At 35.8% G+C, this 21,487-nt stretch overlaps 1 protein-coding gene across 4 annotated transcripts in view; it reads left to right on the top strand.

Annotated features, from left to right (window-relative positions):
- Positions 1-21,487, top strand: part of LOC143240269 (uncharacterized) — a 67,249-nt gene that overhangs the window by 26,712 nt on the left and 19,050 nt on the right. For all 4 annotated transcript variants that reach the window (XM_076482441.1, XM_076482440.1, XM_076482439.1 and 1 more), the window contains exons 3-6: positions 9,847-9,947; positions 19,628-19,761; positions 20,592-20,690; positions 20,947-21,069. In XM_076482441.1, coding sequence (XP_076338556.1) covers positions 9,847-9,947; positions 19,628-19,761; positions 20,592-20,690; positions 20,947-21,069 — 457 coding nt within the window. The remainder of the gene's footprint in view (positions 1-9,846; positions 9,948-19,627; positions 19,762-20,591; positions 20,691-20,946; positions 21,070-21,487) is intronic.

Here is a 21,487-nt window from a genome sequence, read left to right as displayed (position 1 = left end):
CGTCATTAAAAATGGCCACCTTGATACAATGGAACTGTCGAGATTTACGTTCTAATCTGGATGATATCAAAACACTGATTGCTTCCTACCATCCTGTATTCTTTCCTTACAAGTAACATTTCTAAAACCTGCTGATACAGTCACCATTCGGCAGTTTTCTCTGTACAGAATGACAGGCTGTGTGATGGACGAGTACATGGAGGGGTGACACTATTGGTTGATCAGCATGTACCCACCCCGTCTTTGTCACTCAACACACCCTTGGAGGCCGTAGCCATGAGTGTTTCCTTGGGTCATACAATCACTGTTTGTTCTCTTTACCTGTCCTCTGGAGAGACATATGATCAATCAGACTTTGATGCTCTCGTTGAACAGTTGCCGTCTCCCTTTCTACTCCTGGGGGACTTTAATGGACATCATCCCCTCTGGGGAAGTGCTGTTATTGATGGGAGGGGTCGCTTTGTAGAGTGTATGCTCTCTGATCACAACCTTTCTCTTTTCAACACTGGTTCTTCCACTTATTTTCATGCACCTAGTCAGTCCTTTACCGCTATTGATCTCTCAGTTTGCTCCCCTTCATTATTTTCCCATTTTGCATGGAGCATTGACAATAATCCACTAGGCAGTGATCATTTTCCTGTACTTTTGAGCGAGACTGGCAGTGGTCGATGCCACCCGTGTGCCCCGGTGGAAGCTGGATCAGGCAGACTGGTCCACTTTCACTGCTCTCACAGAACTTGATCCTGCCATTGTGAATCAGCCATCAATAGACGACTGTGTGACAGCGATAACTGGCTGTATTATACAAGCAGCTGCTCAGTGTATTCCTAAAACGTTGACACATTTTCCACGATATCCTCTTCCGTGGTGGAATCCTGCTTGCCACTTAGCACGGAAGGCTCAAAAACGGGCCTGGGATACTTTTCGTAGATATCTCACACTTTCGAACCGCGTCGCTTTACAACGGGCCCGTGCACATGCTAGGTGGGTAAGATGTCAAAGCCAGAAGGAATCTTGGATTAAGTTCACAACTAGCATATCTTGTACCACCAGTTCCAAGGTCATATGGGACAGGATTCGAAAGGTCAGTGGGCACTACAATTTGTCCCCCCTCTCGATCTTACTTTCTGATGGTCAGGAGGCAGCTGATGTCCTGAGCATCGCTGATACTCTAGGTGAAAGCTTTTGCTGGGTATCTAGCACTTCTGCTTCTTCCTCCACCTTCTTGGTCATCAAGACTCGGGCAGAGCGTTCACCTCTTTCCTTTCAAAGTGACTGTCTCTTTGACTATAATTGTCCCTTTACACTGGTGGAACTGAAAATGGCCCTTCATCAGTCTGGCAGTACATCTGTTGGAGCTGATGATGTACACTATGACATGCTGCACCACTTATCTCCTGATTCTCTTGATGTCCTTCTAATTGTCTTTAACCGGATCTGGCAGGAGAATGTTTGTTTTTCCTAATGCCTGGCACCAGGCTATTATTTTACCTTTCTCTAAGCCAGGGAAAGATCCCAAGATTCCTTCAAACTACCGTCCAATTACTTTGACGAGCTCTCTCTGTAAGACCTTAGAAAGGATGGTTAATGCTCGTCTTCTTTGGTTCCTCGAATCAAACAACCTCCTCTTGCTCACCCAGTGTGAGTTCCGACGACAGCACTCCACCACAGACCATCTAATTCGACTTGAAACATCAATCAGAGAAGCCTTTCTCAAACGCCAACATCTTGTATCAATATTCTTTGACATTGAGAAGGCTTATGACACAACATGGAGTCATGGCGTTTTGCATGAACCTTCTATGCACCTTTGCCGTTTGCAACTATCTTTACTATATTCTTCGAAACTTAGTTCCTTTCCAAATCATCCCCTCTTGGGGATGTGTTTTCCTTCCTTAGTGGGCTGTACTTGTTCAGAACAGACATCTGCCATTGCTTCTTTTGGCCTTCGCATCCAGGTGCAATTGGATGAATTGGGTCTGTTCTTGGATAACATTGCATAATCCACAGGTCAGCCCATCCCACCATGGTTTATTACAGCCCCCAAATGTGACCTTTCTTTCAGTCATCTGAAAAAGGCAGATAATCCAGATTGGAAGTATCGTCTTTTATTTAATGAACATCTTTCAAACAATCATTCCGTTCCTATATATATATATATATATACAGATGGTTCCAAATCAGGTAATTCAGTGGGCTCTGGTATGGTTTGCTGCGGTTCTGTGGTTGCACGCAGAATCCCCTCTACAGCTTCTGTGTTCACTGCTGAACTGTATGCCATATCTCATGCCCTGGATCATATTGAAGCTGAGCAGTACTCCAACTGCACTATTTATACTGACTCGCTTAGTTCTCTACTGACCCTGGAATCGCTACACGTTGGCTCACACCCTGTTTTCGCTGATATTCAAAACCGACTGGCCCATTTCTCATTCACTGCTACTTTTATTCAGTTTTTCTGGATACCAGGCCATGTTGGTATTCGCGGGAACGAGGTTGCAGACACGGCAGCTAAATCTATCTGCTCTGGCACTATCACCATTGCCTATTCCGTACATGGACTATATTGGTCCTGTATTCAAGACTCGGCTTCGTGCCAGCTGGCAGTCCACATGGAGTGAGCAACGCGACAACAAGCTTTTTCAAATAAAACCCTATATTCCGTAAGGTTCGGAAGGAAGAAGTTGTTCTAACTAGACTACGCATTGGTCACAGTTTTGTAACTCATCGTTTTCTTTTATCTGGAACTGTTGCACCAGTGTGTAGTTTGTGTAACACTGAAATCACTGTAAGCCACATTTTACTTTCTTGCCATCGTTACGACTCTCAACGACGGCACTATTTTAAACATGTTCTGTTTCAGGGTTTGTCTGTAATGTTATTCATGATGGTGACACTGTCCACCTTGATAAAGTTTTTAGTTTTTTAATGGCCATTAATCTTTTTGATCTCATTTAAGTGTTGGATATTTATTCATTACATCTTTTTAATTGTGATTCCCTTTTCAAAGTTTCAATCTCTCTAGTTCAATTTGACATTGTAAAATGGCCAGAACATTAAATAACTCAACACCAGGACTGCAAAGGCCAACTTCAGGTGACTAACGCTGCTGTTTGAACTACTCATTAGTCATCCTGGCGAGTTGTTATTCCAATTTTGCTGCATGTCTTTTAAACTTTTATTACTTCACCCTTTGGTACTGGTCATGAATGTACACATAGTCCTGGCGGGGAACCAGGACTTTACAACTTCTCTTAAGGCCAACTTCAGGTGACTGACATTGGTTTTTCAATGATGTTTTGTTTTACCTTCGTTTTCTTTTTTGTATTTTACTGCATTTAATTTGTTTTTACCTTTTTATCGGACATTTGGCGCAGATAGCCTAGCTGCTTTGTGCCATAAAACACTAAATCAATCAATCAATCAATCAAGAACACCACTTTGCACTGGTTTCAACAGCTCTTATTTTACGTTTTGCTTTTATGATAGCATTTCTTTTGTATTTAAGGCAATGCTATTAAGGTTATCTGCCGGGTTCATAATTTCTAACTGCTTGCCCAATAAGTCAGTGAACAGCACGTGACAACTTACGAACCACAAAAAAAGGGTTGACTGTCAGTCTTCTCTCTCTCTCACACACGCATGCACGCTCGCATACAGAGAGCGAGAGAGAGACCGGAATATGTGAACAGTAGTTTATGACATCATAGTGATTCGAATCCGGACCATCAGCTTCGTTACTTAGTACTATATTACATTACAAACCCGCGGTTCATCTTCGTAGCAAGCAAAAAGGTAAAACCCCAATTCTGTTTCAATTGTTCAATAAGTTCAATTAATAGGTGATATGCTAATTGTTTATAATACATTAGTATTAAGCCTATTTTAGATTTGAACCCTATAATTGTTATTCAGTGCCCTCGGGTTTTCCAACAAGGGTGCCATATCTGCCTTAACCGTTGACGGTGATTCGTTTTACCCAGGCCCGCCATAGCCAGGTGGTTAAGGCACTCGAAATGCACCTAGAATGGTACCCAGGTATTAGGTACGAAGGGAAGATTAAGCGCGAAATTTCAGGGTCACTGAACCCAAATATGACATCGGATTTTTTGTGTCCTGGAGCCTTGGGATCCTGGGCTCGTAATGGTTGAAACTATATACGTCCCATTTCGCAGAACCAAGCATGGAACACGTGCTCGAGTATCGCGGACGCGTTTCCAAGCGTCGTTTTTCCTTCGAGTACAGATCTTCCTTTCTGTGTCTTGAGAGGGTTTAAAACCCCACTGCGTAGCGCGAGTTTTTCATGCTATTAATATTATGATAATGTTTTATTTTACGTATTCACGTCATCAAACATCCTGTGACTTTGTGTATTCGAAAATAATTCAAAAACGCAAGTGCATACTTTGGTTAACCATAGGTGGCGGTATTATTAATGTGAACTGTCAGTACGTGTTACTTAATGCTCACCGAGTGTTCACAGCAGTGGTGAATGAAACAGTACCATTTATGTGCAGTATATACTTGAATGTAACTTTATTTTATTACCATAACTGAACTGACCAAACTACAAACATTACAGAATACATTAATTACAACAGCATACAGAGTACCTAAAACCACTTCATCAAAGTTCATGCATAATTACTCAAACTTACAAACAATGCTAGATAGACTTCTACAAAGTACAATAAAATATTTTTATAAAAATTGGCGAAAAAATGAATTGTTATGCCAACTAGACAGATATTGCATACATGATGAAGAGAGACCTAAACACCTCTCCCCGTTAAATGTGTACATCAGATTATTAAGATAAAATTATTTAAAATAATAGTAATAATAGAATAGAACTAAAATAAAACAGGCCACCTACGTTCTAGACACGCACTCTCTCGCTCTCTCTCTCTAACGGGAAAGTTTACATTTACAGAAGTGTTTGTTTTAGCTCACAACTCCTCAATGTACCATCTTACTCTATGTGTCGTGAGGAATCAAACCCTGCATATTAGCATCGCAAGTCTGTAAACGTATCGTTAACACATTAGGGTACTGGAAAGCAAACAAATTAAAAACAAGATCCGAGTAAATATTCTCTGAGGTATTGTGTGAAATATAAACATATTTTAACTTGTTGAAGTGTGACGTCACGCAAGCACAAGGCAACCGAGACTTGGTGATATATCTAATAATTTATGCACACATCTTTAATGGCGTCGATCTGCTTGGATAAATGTGTGCATGACTTAAGATGCTGAAAGAAAAACGCAGCAAAACTAGAACCAAATTATTATTCGATTAACCACCTGTTATACCAGTTTGGGGGAGTTTCACCCCTCATCATTAACTCTAGACAAGGGCAAATCTAAAAAAAAACAAGATTAGACTACATACAGAGATTGTACAGCGGGCGTTGTTTTTATTTTTAGTGTCTTAAACCGCGTATTTGCTGAATACTTCAGAATAATAAAATAGTAGCATCACTGTTACATATCCTTCAAATAATGTAAATATAGACTCGCCGTGTTGATTAAAATAACTAAAAATGCTATACATTTAACAGTTATAAAACAACAAACTAGCTAGTAGTCACATGAACTATGAGGTTTGTTGAACCCAACCTTTTGGTTTGGGGCAGGGTGGGGAGTAATCTTCTAGAAAAACTGTTCATTAAATTCATAATGACGAGAAACCTTCTTGAAGTCAAAATGTATTCTTCAGACGGCTGGTATGGGTATTAAAACTAATTACAATAAAGCGCAGAACAATGTTTTGACCTTATGAGGCCATCTTCAGGTTAACAAAGAGTTTGAAACTAAATGTTTAGTCCTCGCTACCTTGAATCACGTACTCGTGTGGTACTTCTAACATGAAATGTGTGTGCACTACCTCGAATCACGTACTAGTATGTACTAGTGTGGTGCTGCTGACATGAAATGTGTGTGCGCGCTGCCTTGAATCACGTACCAACACGTACGACTAAATTACAGACTTCTTTTCCAATTATTTAGTTATAAATATAAAACACTTTTGTAATTGTGTTTTAGTTGGAACTAACTTTGCGAAGGTTTACTGATACGAGCTGTGATATGATAAAATAATTTTATGGTTTTCTCCCACTTAATACAACTGACACAGAGACAGACACACAAGTTATTGCTATATTCATGTATATCATTTATTTCTATACAAATATATATTACTTGCAATGTGTAATTATTTAGTCAATACAATCGGAAAGAAGACTTGCAGTACTGTGCAAGAGTGTTAGAACAAAGTCAAAATTAGATTTCTGGCTACTTTCAATTACCAATGGAAGGTAAATCACAGATGAAACATCAAAATTGTTACTTATCTTCATATTTAGTACAACAGAAACTCAGTGGAAGTTCTAGAGTTTAGTAAACAGTTAATATGTTGCGTGTTCCTCTTCTGCTGTACAATATTTCAGATACTGTTGTAACAAATTTAATCAAAGTATCCTTTAGGATTTTACTCCAAATGTCTGTAATACATTCTCATAAGGTTTCTTTGGGAGTAACTTTTGGTTTGTCAAGTTTTTGATCTATCAAACCCCTGATCTGCTCAGTTGAATTGTTATTGGGATTCTGTGGGAACCATTGGACCAATTCAATGACTCCAGCAGCTTCTCTCTTAGCTAAGTAATTTCTGAATAGGTTAGATGAGTGTTTGGAGTCATTATCTTCCTGGTAGTAGAATCCTTTACTAATAATACACAAACTACTGGGTTTACCATGATGGATCAGTATATGATGGTACTTGCTCTGATCATTTATTCCATCTACCTTACAAATATCTCCTGTCACCTCAGCAGAAAAACTCCCCCAAACCATCACACTGCCTCCTTCAAACTTCATGGTAGATGCTGTACATTGAGGTATCTTTCATCTTTCTTCCACTAGATAGATAACCTATGCTTTGAACCAGATATTTCACACTTGGACTCATCCATTCATAACACCTTTCTCTAATTGTCAACAGTTCAGTTTTTGTACTTTTTAGCAAATTTCAGTCTCTTGACAATATTTGAAGATTGAAGTAAATGTTTCTTTAATTGTTATACAACCAAATATTATTATTGAATCTTCTTGATACTGTAGATTGAACACTTCTGTTATTTGGTTCATGGTTGTTTATCTTATACTTAAGATCAGTGACAGACTCCCTTCTGTCCTGAAGGCTACATAAACAAAGATACTTAACATCAGTATCATTTAGTTTAGGTATTCTGCCTCTTCCTTTCCTATTTTCAGATTAACCTGTCTCTATCTTACGACCTTCAATATACTTGACAGTGTTTGGGGACCATTTCAAGTTTGTAACAGTTTGTCAGAGAACTCAACCAACATCACGTACAGCTTTTATGTCAACTCTCTGCTCTACTAACAATTCTCGACACTTTTTATGCTGTGACATGACAACAAAACGTTATAGTGTTACCCACTGTTTTTATCAATGTTTATTTGTGTGGTGCTATTAAATTCATTTCTTCTAACATATGCCAGTACCATATGCAAGCTTTATGTATAATTAACACTAAATTTTATCAGTACATTCAATCAAACAGATATGGTAATTCTGGCTCATTCAATTGTCAACAGAGATCAGTGAAACATTACCTCAGTGCTGAAATTTACATTCTCTAATAGTATAGAAGAATTAAACCTTAAAATAGAAAGAATAACAAAATATTACCTTGTCCTAACATTCTCCCACAGCAATATGGTTTAGCTAGTTTAAGTTTTGTTTGGACTAGTGTATCTCTCTCGTACTGATCTTGGATTCTCAAACCCTGGAGTTCCGAACAAGAAAACATTTCTTAAGCCTGGGATGTTCGGAATATTTTCATACTTCATGTTGTTCCAATATAATAATACTTTTATTACAATAGTTTTTTTAAAAAAAATATAATATTACTTTATTGAGAGAGCATACATAAACACCTGATTTGTTTCCCATTATTTTTAATATAGTACCACAGTAAAGAAGTAATGGCAGTCATCAGTGGAGCTGTGTTGTTGTAGGGGGTGGTAAACCAATATCGTTATTGTCGGGTGAACCTCGTGTTCCTAAACATTGAATAAGGTTAAATATCAAGAGATTCCGTAAGATATGTTAAAAGTAATGCGGAATATTCTGGAGATTAACTGAGTTCGAGAAAGCAGGGCTTAATACAAATGTACAAAAGTCGCAGCGAAGTAATCTTTATTTAAGTCATAAACCAAAGAAATCGTAGTATCTGAAGTATGATGGTGTGTAATCTTGTCATTGTTTGTGATCTGTTCTATAATAAGTGAAACAGATGGTAAACATATTTTATACAGATTATTTACTTGTATAACATTGTTTTCTTGTATCTCATACGATCGAAAGTCGATATTCGCTGGTGCATGGCTTTTGTTTTTAAACTTGTGGTGAAAGACAGGATTTATTCCTAAGATAAATTGTGGAATAACACCAAATTAATGTTCCTCACTCTACAATTTTCTACTTCACCGAGCTTTAATGATTCTTTGTTCCCACGTGTTAAGTTAGTTTTACACTGCCTGAGCAGACTTCCACCTGCTTAGTGCTGTAAACCATGAAGGATGTGCAAATTGATGGAAGGTACACGTCAGAAATCTTTACAACCGCTCAAAATCTTCATAAATAATTCCAAGCATTAGTCATGGAACTTCAACAGTTTTTAACTTGCAAAAGTTCACTGACTTAATCTCCACACACACACATTATGTAATGTAATTTTTTTCCTTGAAAGTTAGGGTCTGCCGACTGTATAATTGATTTATATTTAATTCAGGTCATATGAACACACTTCTGTACAATGTTATGGATTGGGTGGTAGTCAGATTAATCCTATAAAGTTGACATATTACATCCACTGAGGTATTTTGTCTGTTCCAATAGTCGGTGTAGAGAAGTGACTAAATAAGGGAAGAAGGAGCTACATCACTGACTGTCTGTATTTAAATACACAAGAAGTAATAAATGAAACTAAGTACAATCCAGATGGCGTGTGTGTATCGTATGTGTTCATGAATTCTACTGATTAACCAATGGAATCATGCACTTACAAACAATTTAATGCATAAACAGAATCGAAAATTGTGTTAAAAGCTGTTGGGGTGGTAGTAGATTACACTAACATCATTTTGACACGTCAGGTTTACAGGTTTGTTTGATTTTTCCGGGAATGACTAATTTTATTTCACTGATTGGGCTTGATTGGTCCAGTGCCAAATGCACAACATATGTATAAACATGGTCAAGTTGTATTTTCCAAGATCGTATTAAAGGCGTGTATAAAATGAAATAGTTTTAAAGCGACTTAACTTTTTAACGCCAAAAGATATCTAGAAATAAACCCCTCAATTTTGAAAATTTAATATTAGTGAAGATGTAATATTAGTGCATACTTCTCAAATTTCGATTGCCATGAAAATTTCGGATATTTTTGTTGGTTGTAACCTAGATGCTAGAACAACTAAAGAAATACATGTTAGGTAACTGTTTCACTAACAGGAAGAATCCAGCCAGCAGAGAGCGATTTTTTAGAAATGTCTATCAGTAGACCTGTATGAAGGGTTGAAAGTCGTTCACTCTGCCCCGTAAAGCAGATAAAATAATTATCGAAAGAGTGTTAAATCTTAGGTAAATATATTGAAAATAAATCAGGCATAGAAATCAAAAGTATTGAGTACAAAGAGCACAGATTTTGTGTGTGTAGCATTTACATAAAGACAAGATTGTTTTTAGTGTTTCAGATGTTTCATTGGATTTAATATTTTCCAACCGTTTTATTAAAAAAACACACTTATTAATTAGGGAGGATTTAAACTGGAAGTTTTGGACAAGAACGAGCGACATCTACTGGATTTAACTCCCACAACACCAGAAAGTGATTTCGTTGGAGCAAACGATACCACGTGAGTTGAACAAATTTTTATCATATTAAAATGATTCAGTTGATTCTTATTAAAGTAGAATGTGCAATGCTGCTAATGAGATTTATATAAACATCAGTCTGTGGAAGAAGAAACTGCTAAACAAACCTGATACTAAATCTTTTTCTTCATTCTCGGAAATCATTCAGTCAGTGCTATATGCGAATATTAATTGTTTTTAAATTCACAGTTAAACAGATATTCGATCGATGAAATTATTATTTGTCTGTCTATCTTTCTTAAATTAATTCACCTTTGTTCTAAGAATCATTTTTAAACAACTGCAGGCATATTTCAAATCAAGTCTGTGCTCAAATACAGCGCCCCCAAGAGGAATCTTTAGAATAATAGAATGTCTATTTCGATCGTGGCCATCAGTTACTCTGTATACTTTTTTCTAACTTGATGTTACGATTTGGTTTGTGAGATTACTAGTGGATTAACGTTTTTATTCCCGCTTTAAGAAAAGATGCTTTTATTATTAATCACTTACATTATTAATACAAGCTATATATTTGTATGGAAGTGGAAACAACTGACTGCTGTCTTAGTTTACTGTAATACTGTTTCCGTCACAGAAGCTTCAATTCTCAATCTCATATTACTGATTTAAAAGTGTGTTAATCAAAAGGCAACTGATTGGCATCGAGCCAAAATGGGCTTGGCTTAGCCTAACTTCGGTGTTTGCATGTTTTTTATATAATACCTATAGTGCAACTTTTTTGGAATACAAACCATGCGACAAGATCTGAAGTAATCTGACCTTGTGAACGTGATTAAAACTCGTTTCTAACTGCTTTCAAACAACGTTGAACGTTTACCTGTTTGACTTTGGTGTTCATGTATTGTGCTTAAGAGACAAACATTACCGACATTAACTTAAGTAATAGTCAACTATGTCTCGCATTATCATTGGTGTTCGAGTTATCTGTCAACCAACTAATAAGCCTAAAATTATTCGCAAAGCGTAGATTCTGGAAGCGTTAGACATATGGTAAATCGAACACGGAAAACAAAGAAACGCACAAAACATCAGTTAGAAATGAGACTTTGTTTATGCACAGGCAGTATGTGTGTGTCTATATGCCAGACTAGCCAGTCTCCGTGTTCTTACATTGGCTTATACCGAGAACTGGTGTTAGAGGAGTCTCAGAAGTCTACAAGAACGAACTCTTCGCACAGAGTATCCTGATTTATCGTCAAAATGTTAAAAGTGCGGAACACCACAAACCAACTCTGTGTTACGTCACAGGCTTTTTCGAATGACATTTACAGGGCATTAACTGAAACACCTAACTTATCAAATTGTGTAAAGGTTGTTACTCCATCCTAAATTTTGTAGCGAAATGCTTTAGTTGTGGCTGGTAGGCAGGCAGGCATAAACTTTTAACTGTGTGGTGCATAACTCTCAAATTCCCGATTCGTTTTTAGACCGCTAGGGTGCAGAATATTGCATCATATTAACTATTATTACGTGGTTTTATTTTGTCACAACACCCGAGTGAAATAAATTGACCTAAATATTGGATGAAAATATTCATATATATAAATAATTAATGGGAATTAATTAATTCGAGTATTGGTTTATATTTGTATTTAGTACAACAATCAGTGTAAAGAACTAATTACAAAAAAAACAACAAATAATTGAATCATAGTATTTAATATAAATTATATCAAAGAAAACCCCCAGCCGTAATTAATGGGATTGATAGCAATGTTTATGGCATATTTAACTTTGGTATCCTTTATTATCATGGTCGCTCCATAACCAATAGCAAGAGGGCGTCTTTAATATCCACAATACTTCAAATTACTTTAGGCGGGATTAGAGTAAATTAGTGTACGAGAGCTTTTTTTTTTTTATTTGTTATATTTGTGCGTGTCAGCAATGCCAAACGTGGGGCACACCTATACACGATTCGATTTTATTACTCATCAGAATATATAGCAGCCTACCCTCAAATTTAAATCTTTTAGGCAGGATAAAAGTGTATTTAGACTTTAAATTGGCCCAAGAAAAACTTGAAAAACTCGGAACCGTTCTATGAACCGATATGCCGCGGCTAAAATGACGACTGAACAAGTTGATGCACATATAGTTTAGAAACATATGTAATTAAAAAGTTAATTAGGTGACCATAACATTGTGAATAATTCTAGAGCTAAATGCATGCAGTGTTGGATTTCTCGATCATGTGCGACATTGGGGGCCTACTCTAAGATTTTGTCTCTTAATCAGCTTAAGGTATGTAACTAAACCGGTATTTTGTAACAAAGAAAGAGGGTGCCACCTGTAGGTGACAAGTTCCTTCAAAACCTTGCTGTAGATGATTAATATTTCAGAATTTCGCCTGTAGTCGTCCTAATTTCGATTTAACAAAATAGGGGGAACGCACCTAGTGAGACAGAGGAATTATTGTCACTCTTAAAGCGCCTCACGTACCCCAAAGAGCAGAGGATATTTTATGGCAACGGGACAATACCTTGGAATTTCAGATTCACAGACCTGAACTCTAATCAGTAGATCGTGCTTTGCGTAAATTTGATGATAATATTACCTAATAAATGAAATGAGCGAATATAAACTTGTCCTTTGTTGCTATACGAGTAACTCTACTTTATGACCACGTGTTTATCGAACTTGTTAAGAAATGACACATTCTATGTGGTTTAATCTTAAACATTGCCACATTGAAAAATAAATTTACTACTAATTCTTCGTCTTCAAGTTTTTCCTTTAACAATCCCAAGTCTGTGTAATGTTTTACTTTCATGTGAGGTCACGCCGTTCATTTGTTTATCCATTAACATGGCGTTACTTTGTTAGCCATTACTTCAAAACGGTTGTTTAAGAAAAAACTGAAAAGAAAACGAAGCAGTTTGAGACACGATTGCTCGTGAGACCTGAAAATAACGTAACCACCTGACCTCGTTATTTATACTTGTTTATCCTGTCAGTAAACCACCTCGAATTTACTCCATTACGTCAAATCCGGCATAACTAAACTATTACTGATACAGAGACCCTTCCTGGCTTTGTTCAAGAACAAGTCACGAATGATAAAAATGTCAGGAGGCTGGAACTGCAGCTGGTAATGTTAGCTTAATTATGATTTGAAAATAATCATTCTGAGTATGCACGAGTTCCTTGAAAAAAACCAAAAAGGAGGGTAGGGAGTGCTCACCTTTTACTGTGTTGTTATATAAGACTAAAATATCAAATAAAAACATTCTCTGGACTCGTTGGTGTGAGAATTCATAAAAACTCGAGCGAAAATAGACATGCCATATCTGTTATATCCAGTGGCGACAAGGCCTTTCGACCATTATAAAGGCTCGTTGTATGTGTCATGAATGCTTGCAAACGGAAATTTGTATTTGTTTGGATAGAAGTTGGCGGCACATAGCCACGATTGATGAAAGATATCCGGATACGAGTCACTAATATTTTTTAACGGATGATTGCTATGATAGTATCACTAGAAAAATGGAGCAAGTTACACCTTTTTCATCTGTTGTCTTAAACAACGGCTTTAATATCCTGTACTCAGTTCACAGAATTGTACTCTAACTGATGATGAAGGAAAAGGGCCAAAATTGTTTTATTGAAATAAAACAAATCAACATTTAATTCTTTGTGTACTTACTTTTCTCATCATTCAGTGATTTTTTTTTATTTTTTTTTTACATATTCCAAACTTCACCGCTGGGATAGCGGTAAGTCAACGGATTTACAACGCGAAAATCGTGGATTTGATTCTCCTTGATGGACACGGCAGCTAGCCCGATGTCGCTGTGTTACAAGAAAACACGCACACAACAAATATCATTCGAATCTCCAGTTGTTCAGTGATTTTATTTCATCTCTTAGGATAATCGGTTTGTCTGGAATATACCATATGGAGTCGATCGTATATGGCCGCCGTTAAATTCGCAGTGTCGTATTAAAGGTCTTTAATAACTTGTTTGCTTTACATTGTTAGTTACCTTGAGGTCTTGTAAACATTTGCTACTTTTACAGGAAAGAAGATACATTATTATTTTCTGGTTATTGTATGTGCTTCATGTTGTAATTTTGTTGCTAAATCGCACGAGATAGTTTATATACGTACTAGACTGAATATACTTGATTTTTTTTTCTTTTAAAGTAACCCTACAAATAAACTCTCCTGCTTTTCTAACGTTATAAATAGTTAAGCTTCGACTTGGAAACATAAATGAGAGAATACCACAACTTTCGTAGTATGAAAGTAGCGTGAGTGTGACCATGTAATATGAAGTTATTCATGCAAGATAAAATAAAAATATGTAGCTATATTTACTTTGGCTTATGCAAAAGATTTTATTCGCTACGAGAATCATTTTACTCAGACGGTGCGTTGTTTTTAATTTACCTACTCATTAGAACAATCAAACAGGCGGAAACTTCGTTTGACACAGAGGTGTTTTGTGTAGGCTTAGTTGCGTAATCTTGTTGTCATGGTTTAAAACTGGAGGGGTATTAGTGGACATATACGAAACGGAAGTTCTAATTAGGCTTTAATATTCTTTTTGTATTTAGATGTACAATATGGCATCATTGCACTGGCAAGTTTATCCGGAAGTAGAAACCACAGTGCGTTTCACATTTAAAATTATTATTGTTAGAACACTACGAATCAACACATTCATCACAAATACATTTACTAAAATATTCGGTTTTCAAGTAAATATGAACGTTAGTACAAGTGAGCTCTCGAACCTCTAGTAATGTCTTTACCAACACATTAAAAGCTCATCAACGAATCAGAAAATACAATTTGGATTTTGTGGAAAAGGTAATTAACTCGCAAGTTGTTTGAACGACAGGGAGCGTGTCTACCACGTGTAATGATGAAAATAAGACGAAAGACATATTTTCAGAAAGGTTTGTCTTGAAATAGAATTACTCTATTTTCATCGGAAACTGAAAATAATGTTATGATTAAGTGCAATATAATTAAATAATAATAATATTATTATTAACCAAGGCCCTTGAAACAATCGAATAAAGAGTGTGCGTTTTTGTATAGCAAAACCACACTTAGCTATCTGCTGCGTGCCCACTGAGGGAAATCGAACCTCTGATTTTAGCATTATAAATTCGAAGCCATGCTGTTGTCCCATCGTGGAAGTGAATAAAGGTAAATGTGGAAATGTAACAGAAATGGACGGCATCAAGATAAAAGCACACGGTAATGTGTTGTGCGGCCAAAACAGTGTGTTATCAACATGAGTGATAGTTTATCTGTTTTCCACCTTCTGTAGCTCAAACTGTGTTGATCCAAATTATCACACATTTTCTGAGGATGTGATCTAATGAATCATTACTTAGCATACGAAATTTCAAGGCAATCCATGAAATAATAGACAAGGTATAAAAAAATCCTATTTTGATTGAAATTCTTTTTGTTTTTCGCACTGAAAGTACAGAAACTTTATTTGATAGAAAAAAACATACATAACTTTATTTTTGTTATAATAAATTTGGTACAATGATAGATCTTTTCATTCTACAGCTAAGATTCTCACTTAATGTATATGTAGACCATATGTGAAGTTATTATTTAACAAAAACCGCACAAATTAAGATAATTTTTGTGCACGCCTACTCAAAATTTCGCGTGATCTATCGGTACAACGTTTTTACTATAGCATTAACTAATAGTTAAAGTGGATTGTTTTCAGTTTTTTTGTCATTTAGATTAAAGGAGACTGACTTAGAGCAGCAAAACTATAAGGTGAGAGGACGTGGAAATACATAATTATTAGGCCAAATAAGCTAATTAGCAGTTTCTTGCTCAAATTTTCCAAATAATCATACAAATATTAATCAGTTATTGATGATTATTCATTGTCAACTTTTCAACATCAATTTACCAAATTTTGTGTAAATATCGTCATTAAAGAGCATTTAGCGTTTTATATTGCCTTAAACAATTAACATTAATCATGTTTGATACGACCGTTCCGAATATATGGGGGATGATGACAAGAAACTGTTAATCTAGATTTCATGGCGTTAGTATAAAGGAAGCGATTTACACTATTTTAGAGAGGAAAAAATTACCACCATATATTTTAAAGAATGTGGTTGGTTCTGTAAAGTATAGGTGTTCCAGATAATAGGGATTCAGTTCTAAAGCTAATGTGAGTTATTGTCAAGTGTGGTTTGTTGATGTGTGTTAATAAAAAGTAATCAAAAATACCTCTGGTATGAACAAAAATCAACGTGTAGCCAAAAGGGATTCAGCTTGCAAATTGAAGGAATGAAATCAGAATTTGTGGCCAAACTGGTAGGTACACTTATGGCATTGATGATAATTCTGTAGCAGATGTTTATTCAGTAGTTAGCTAGGCAGCGTATTTTATTTAGGTACCATTGTACCCCAAGTTGAACAAAAATTGTGGCGTAGCTAATTAACGAATGAATGAATATTTGCTTTAAAATAATGTGTGAGCGACATGTTATTATACGTTATTTACTGTCACTTGCAAGTTATTCAAATTACTATGGTAATATTGTTATATAAAATTGAGACTAGCAGCCAGATTGGTTACGATTTTTGAGACTTTTTACAGTGTTGTTGAGACACTAGGCTTTTAGTGAGCGCCTATCAGAAGCGGCAAATGAATTCAGGCCTAGCTAGAGCTGCCAAGATCGACAGGTTATAACAGAGACTCGCGACATTCCAGGTACGACAGTGTATTTAACTCGTCGCATAATTCCTTCTTTAAAATCTCTGAAGAAAAAATAATTATGTTGTCAGTTTTTTGGCAAACAGTCATCATGGATTCGAAGGAAATTACTTTGGCAGAAGCATTTGTCCCAAAATTTTTTTGCCGGGCAACCTTTTCAGCAATTTTAATAACTTTTTTTTGCAATTTAGGACCTAGCGAGTTTAGTCTAGAGTTTAGTACGAGGGCTGTTCAAAAAATACGCGGACTGACGTCATAAAACAAAATGTACTTTATTTAGAAGTTACAGGTCTGGAACCCCTTCAAGGTACTCTCCTCCCCAACGCACAAACTTATCCCAACGGTGTTTCCACTTGTTGAAACAGTCCTGGTACGCTTGTTTTGTAATGTCCTCCAGCTCCTTCGTCGATTTGCCTTAATCTCGGGAATCGTCTCAAATATTCTTCCTTTCAACGGTCTTTTGAGTTTGGGAAATAAGAAAAAATCGCAAGGAGCAAGGTCAGGTGAGTAAGTGGGGTGGGTAAGAACAGTGATCGAGGGTTTGGCCAAAAACTCACGAGTTCTGAGGCACAAATTTCGCAGCAACGCGGTGCATCTTCAATTTTTCGGTCAAAATCTCGTAACAAGATCCAACTGATATCCCAAACTCTTCAGCAAGCTCCCTAACAGTCAGACGTCGATTTGCCCGCACCAGGGTGTTGATTTTGTCAACGTGTGGGTCGTCAGTTGATGTGGAAGGACGTCCAGGACGCTCATCATCTTCAATGGACTGTCGATCATCCTTAAAACGTTCATGCCACTTGAAACATGCCGTGCGATTCATAGCAACATCACCGTAAGCCGTGTTAAGCAAAAGTTTCAGTCGCAGATTTTCCAAGTTTAACACAAAATTTCACAGCAAGTCGTTGCTCCTTCAGGTCATTCATTCTGAAATCCGCCAAACGAAAAAATCGCACTTCACTTAAAACCGCGTAGCTAATACACAAATGAAGATATCTGCAATCGGGAAATGGCGTCGTAATCAGCTGATCTGTGCGAACCTAGCGACACCAAGCGGATTCCACTGGAACCAACTGGAGCCGCGCAATTCAAACAGTCCGCGTATTTTTTGAACAGACCTCGTATAAGGAATTGCAGAGTCGATTAGATTTCGTGATTCACGGCCCATCACCGCAAAAAATATTTAAAATATTGATAGCAGTAAATATATTAAACCACACATTGCCATTTGGAACCGCCTTTACCCTAATTTATTGTTTGAAAATTAGGGATGGATAGCAGATACAGTCTGAAGTGTGTGTATATATATATATATATATGTATGTATGTGGAAAGTTCAATAAACAAAATCTTTGAATTTTGAGATTTTAAACACGTATCATTTGCTTGTAATCTAACAACTTTTTAGGCTTAAAAATTGTACGATGACTGAATATTTGTGTTAAGCTCTCAGAAGTAAATTGTATAAACACTTTAAAACATGCATAATTTATTTCTGATTACTTTTATCGTTGTTTATTGACCATTTCACAAAGGCAACCATTACTATGAACGCTGGAAAATAATCTCGAAAAGGCCAAAAATAAAATTTAGAATATAATGCTTTCATAGAAACTCGTACGCGAACAATTTCAATAGACGAACGGTGAGAAATAATTACACTGTACTATTCTATCTTTAAAAAACTCTTACAATTAGCAAGACTAGTTGTGACAATTCTGACCAGAAATAGGTTCTTTGACTGTGTACTCTATACCTATTGTGCCAGACTTAAACACTAAGCAACACAATTTTCAACCACTTAGAGGCATTTGTTTTGGGAGAGGGGAATTGTTATTGATTTATCAATAAAAATTGAGTCATAATTTAAACGTGTATGACAAGTTCAAATAAAGTATTAAATATTTGGAATATTTATTGTTTACCCTTAATCAAGTGATGTTGTTTTCCTTTCGCAACTTTGTCACACGAGATTATAGAAGCCAATGTAATATTTCGTGTTATTATGGAACATTTTTGTAAAGAAGAGATTGTTTTTCGAAGAGTAAGATGCAAAAATTACAGCTTTGTGACAGTGTATCGTATCTATAACATCAACATTATTCAAATTAAATAGGGAGTTTTGATAATATGAGTAAGAAAACAGTATTTTAAATTAAATATATCCACTTAGGTTACAAGTTCATAATTTTTGAGTTATTAAAATTTTATTTCTGTGTGAGCTTTTAGTCAGTATTTGAACTTATTGCCTATCAATAACACAGTAAAATTTAGTAATCTGTTGTAAGAACAGTAATTATGAGGCCCGGCATGTCCAGATGGTTAAGGTACTTGACTCGTAATCTGAGGGTCGCGGGTTCGAATCACCGTCACACCAAGCATGCTCGCCCTTTCAGCCGTGGGACTGTTATAATGTAATGGTCAATCTCGCTATTCGTTGGTAGCCCAAGAGTTGGCGGTGGGTAGAAGAAGACAAGCTGCTTTCCCTCTAGTCTTACCCTGCTAAATTAGGGCTACGGCCCTCGAGTAGCTTTCACATAATTCAAAACAAACCAAACAATAATTGATTTATGTTCACTTTTGTTCTTTGATACTTTTTGAAACATTAAATATTTTGTGTTAAACTTACTCTTTTGTATAGAAAAAATTGACCTAATTACCTTTCACCTTTGACCCTTGTCCTCTTTTGAGTTACCATTTTTAAAAGTTGTGTGACTGTCCCTATGAGCACACAAACTAATGTAATTAAGTGCCAGCAGTAATTCTGTATTGTACATAATTTAGGTATGATAACACTTGTAAAAACATGGATTGAAAAACCTTGATAGATTACACTCAGTTACCAAAGGAGTATTTTAGTGGCTTAATCCTTAGCTTTGATTATGTTAAAGGTTAATGTTTATTAGTGTGTAAATATCTTGAACTGATTTTGTTTTGAACAGAGCCCAGAGCTATACAGTCCATTTTCCACAGTCCCTGAGTTGTTCTGGGTGTTCTATAAGATTGCTTCGACAAGCCAAAGAATGGGCGAGCAACTATTTATTTTGGAGCTGTGCTGATGTAGATATAGTGCCAGGTAATTTTACTCGGTCAAAACTCTCTTTGTTACCCTGAAGATGACCTAAGGTCAAAACATTGTTCTATACTTTATTTGAATTAAAGTTTTAATATCCATATCAGCTGTATTGAGAATACAAAAACACCAATAATAATAATAATAATAATCACAACATTAGGGTGACTTCTTTTTGATGTGAATTTATAGTTTTGTATATAAACAGAAGATAATTGAAGATTTGATGTCTTAAAGTTGTCATGTATTTAATGATTCTCTACTAGGATATTGCTACCACTCTCATTCTATTTAATTATAATTATTAGTGACTTTGTTTTTCTATTTTCTTGCACACGTTTCACTGACAGTATATGACCCAAAAATACCTTGAAAGGGTGATTCTTTTTATTATTATTATTGACAAACATATATGTAAAAGTGAATTTGGTGATTATTATGAGGCAAGTCAAATAATAATTTTTATGTAGATCCATTTCCTCTTGTGTTAAAGGCTATGTGCTTTCCAAACATTGTTACTTGTTTAATGAATGTTTATTTTGAAACTGTTGAAAGAAGAATATTAACTTACTTAGTTTTTTTGTATTTCTTGTATAATTAATAATAGTTTTGGAAGAATAAATAGCAAAGAACTATTTTAGTTTTGAAATTCAGTTAGGTTCACGTGTTAATAATGAGTTAAGAATGATTTAGGTATGTTTCTGTTGACTTTTAATTTGTTTTATATCCACATATTAAAGGATGCTCTACACGTGATGCAGAATTAGTAGGAATATTTCCAGCATGTGTGTTATTTAAAAGTAATTGACATCTAATGATGTGTTCTTTTTTAGTGACAGAGTTTGATACAGTATGTTCTGGGAGTGGGAAACTGGTGAATGGCCTCTGTGCTTGCAACAGACTAAATTTGGGCAACTTGTGTCAATACAAAGGTGAGAAACTTTGCTACATTTTAATGAAAGTTGGTTCAATATGTTTTTGTAATTTTTTTCACATCACTGGCTCGTCAACCTTCTCAACACGAGTGCTACTTGAGATAGTAAATAAATTGAATGAAATATCATACCATGCTCTGTAACATGAAGTACCAGTGGCCATTGCACTATTAAATATCAGTCTTATTAGATATTGTGTTTGTTGATAGATTTCTATTAAAAAATCTAAGAATTCAGTATCTGGATTTGATAGATGAGTGCTGGTCCGATGAAGACTGTGGCTCTCATGGTAAATGTATTGATGTCAAAGCCACTACATATCCCAAGATGCAATGCTTCTGTCAGCCTGGTTGGTTTGGTGAAAAGTGTACTAAAAGTAAGCATATTTCTATCTTTTGAAGGTACAACAAATGTGTTTTTAGTAAGGCTGAATGTCTTAATGTCATTGTAAGACTAACTGATCAGTGTGGAGTTCAAAAGAATTGAACATAACTCTTAGAATTAGACTTATCCCTTTGTTTGAACATTTTATAATTTATTTTTGTGATCCAATCATTTTAAATTATTAAAATTTATTTTGAAGGACTTGCTGAAAAAAATTGATACATTTTTTTGTGAAAAATAAGTCAACTTGTGTTCTGTTTTTTAAGTTGATTACCTGTTCCTTCCCCTCTTTTTAATAATAATAAAAAAAATATTTTGTGTACCACTGTGGTTGATATTATTAAAGTGTTAGCTTTTACTGAATTTATGTCATTAACTTTAAATAAAGCACTTAGTAAAATACATGATAT

Source organism: Tachypleus tridentatus, chromosome 13 (genome assembly GCF_004210375.1).
Source record: "Tachypleus tridentatus isolate NWPU-2018 chromosome 13, ASM421037v1, whole genome shotgun sequence".
Classification (NCBI taxonomy): Eukaryota; Metazoa; Arthropoda; class Merostomata; order Xiphosura; family Limulidae; genus Tachypleus; species Tachypleus tridentatus.
This window is presented reverse-complemented; position numbering and strand designations above follow the sequence as displayed.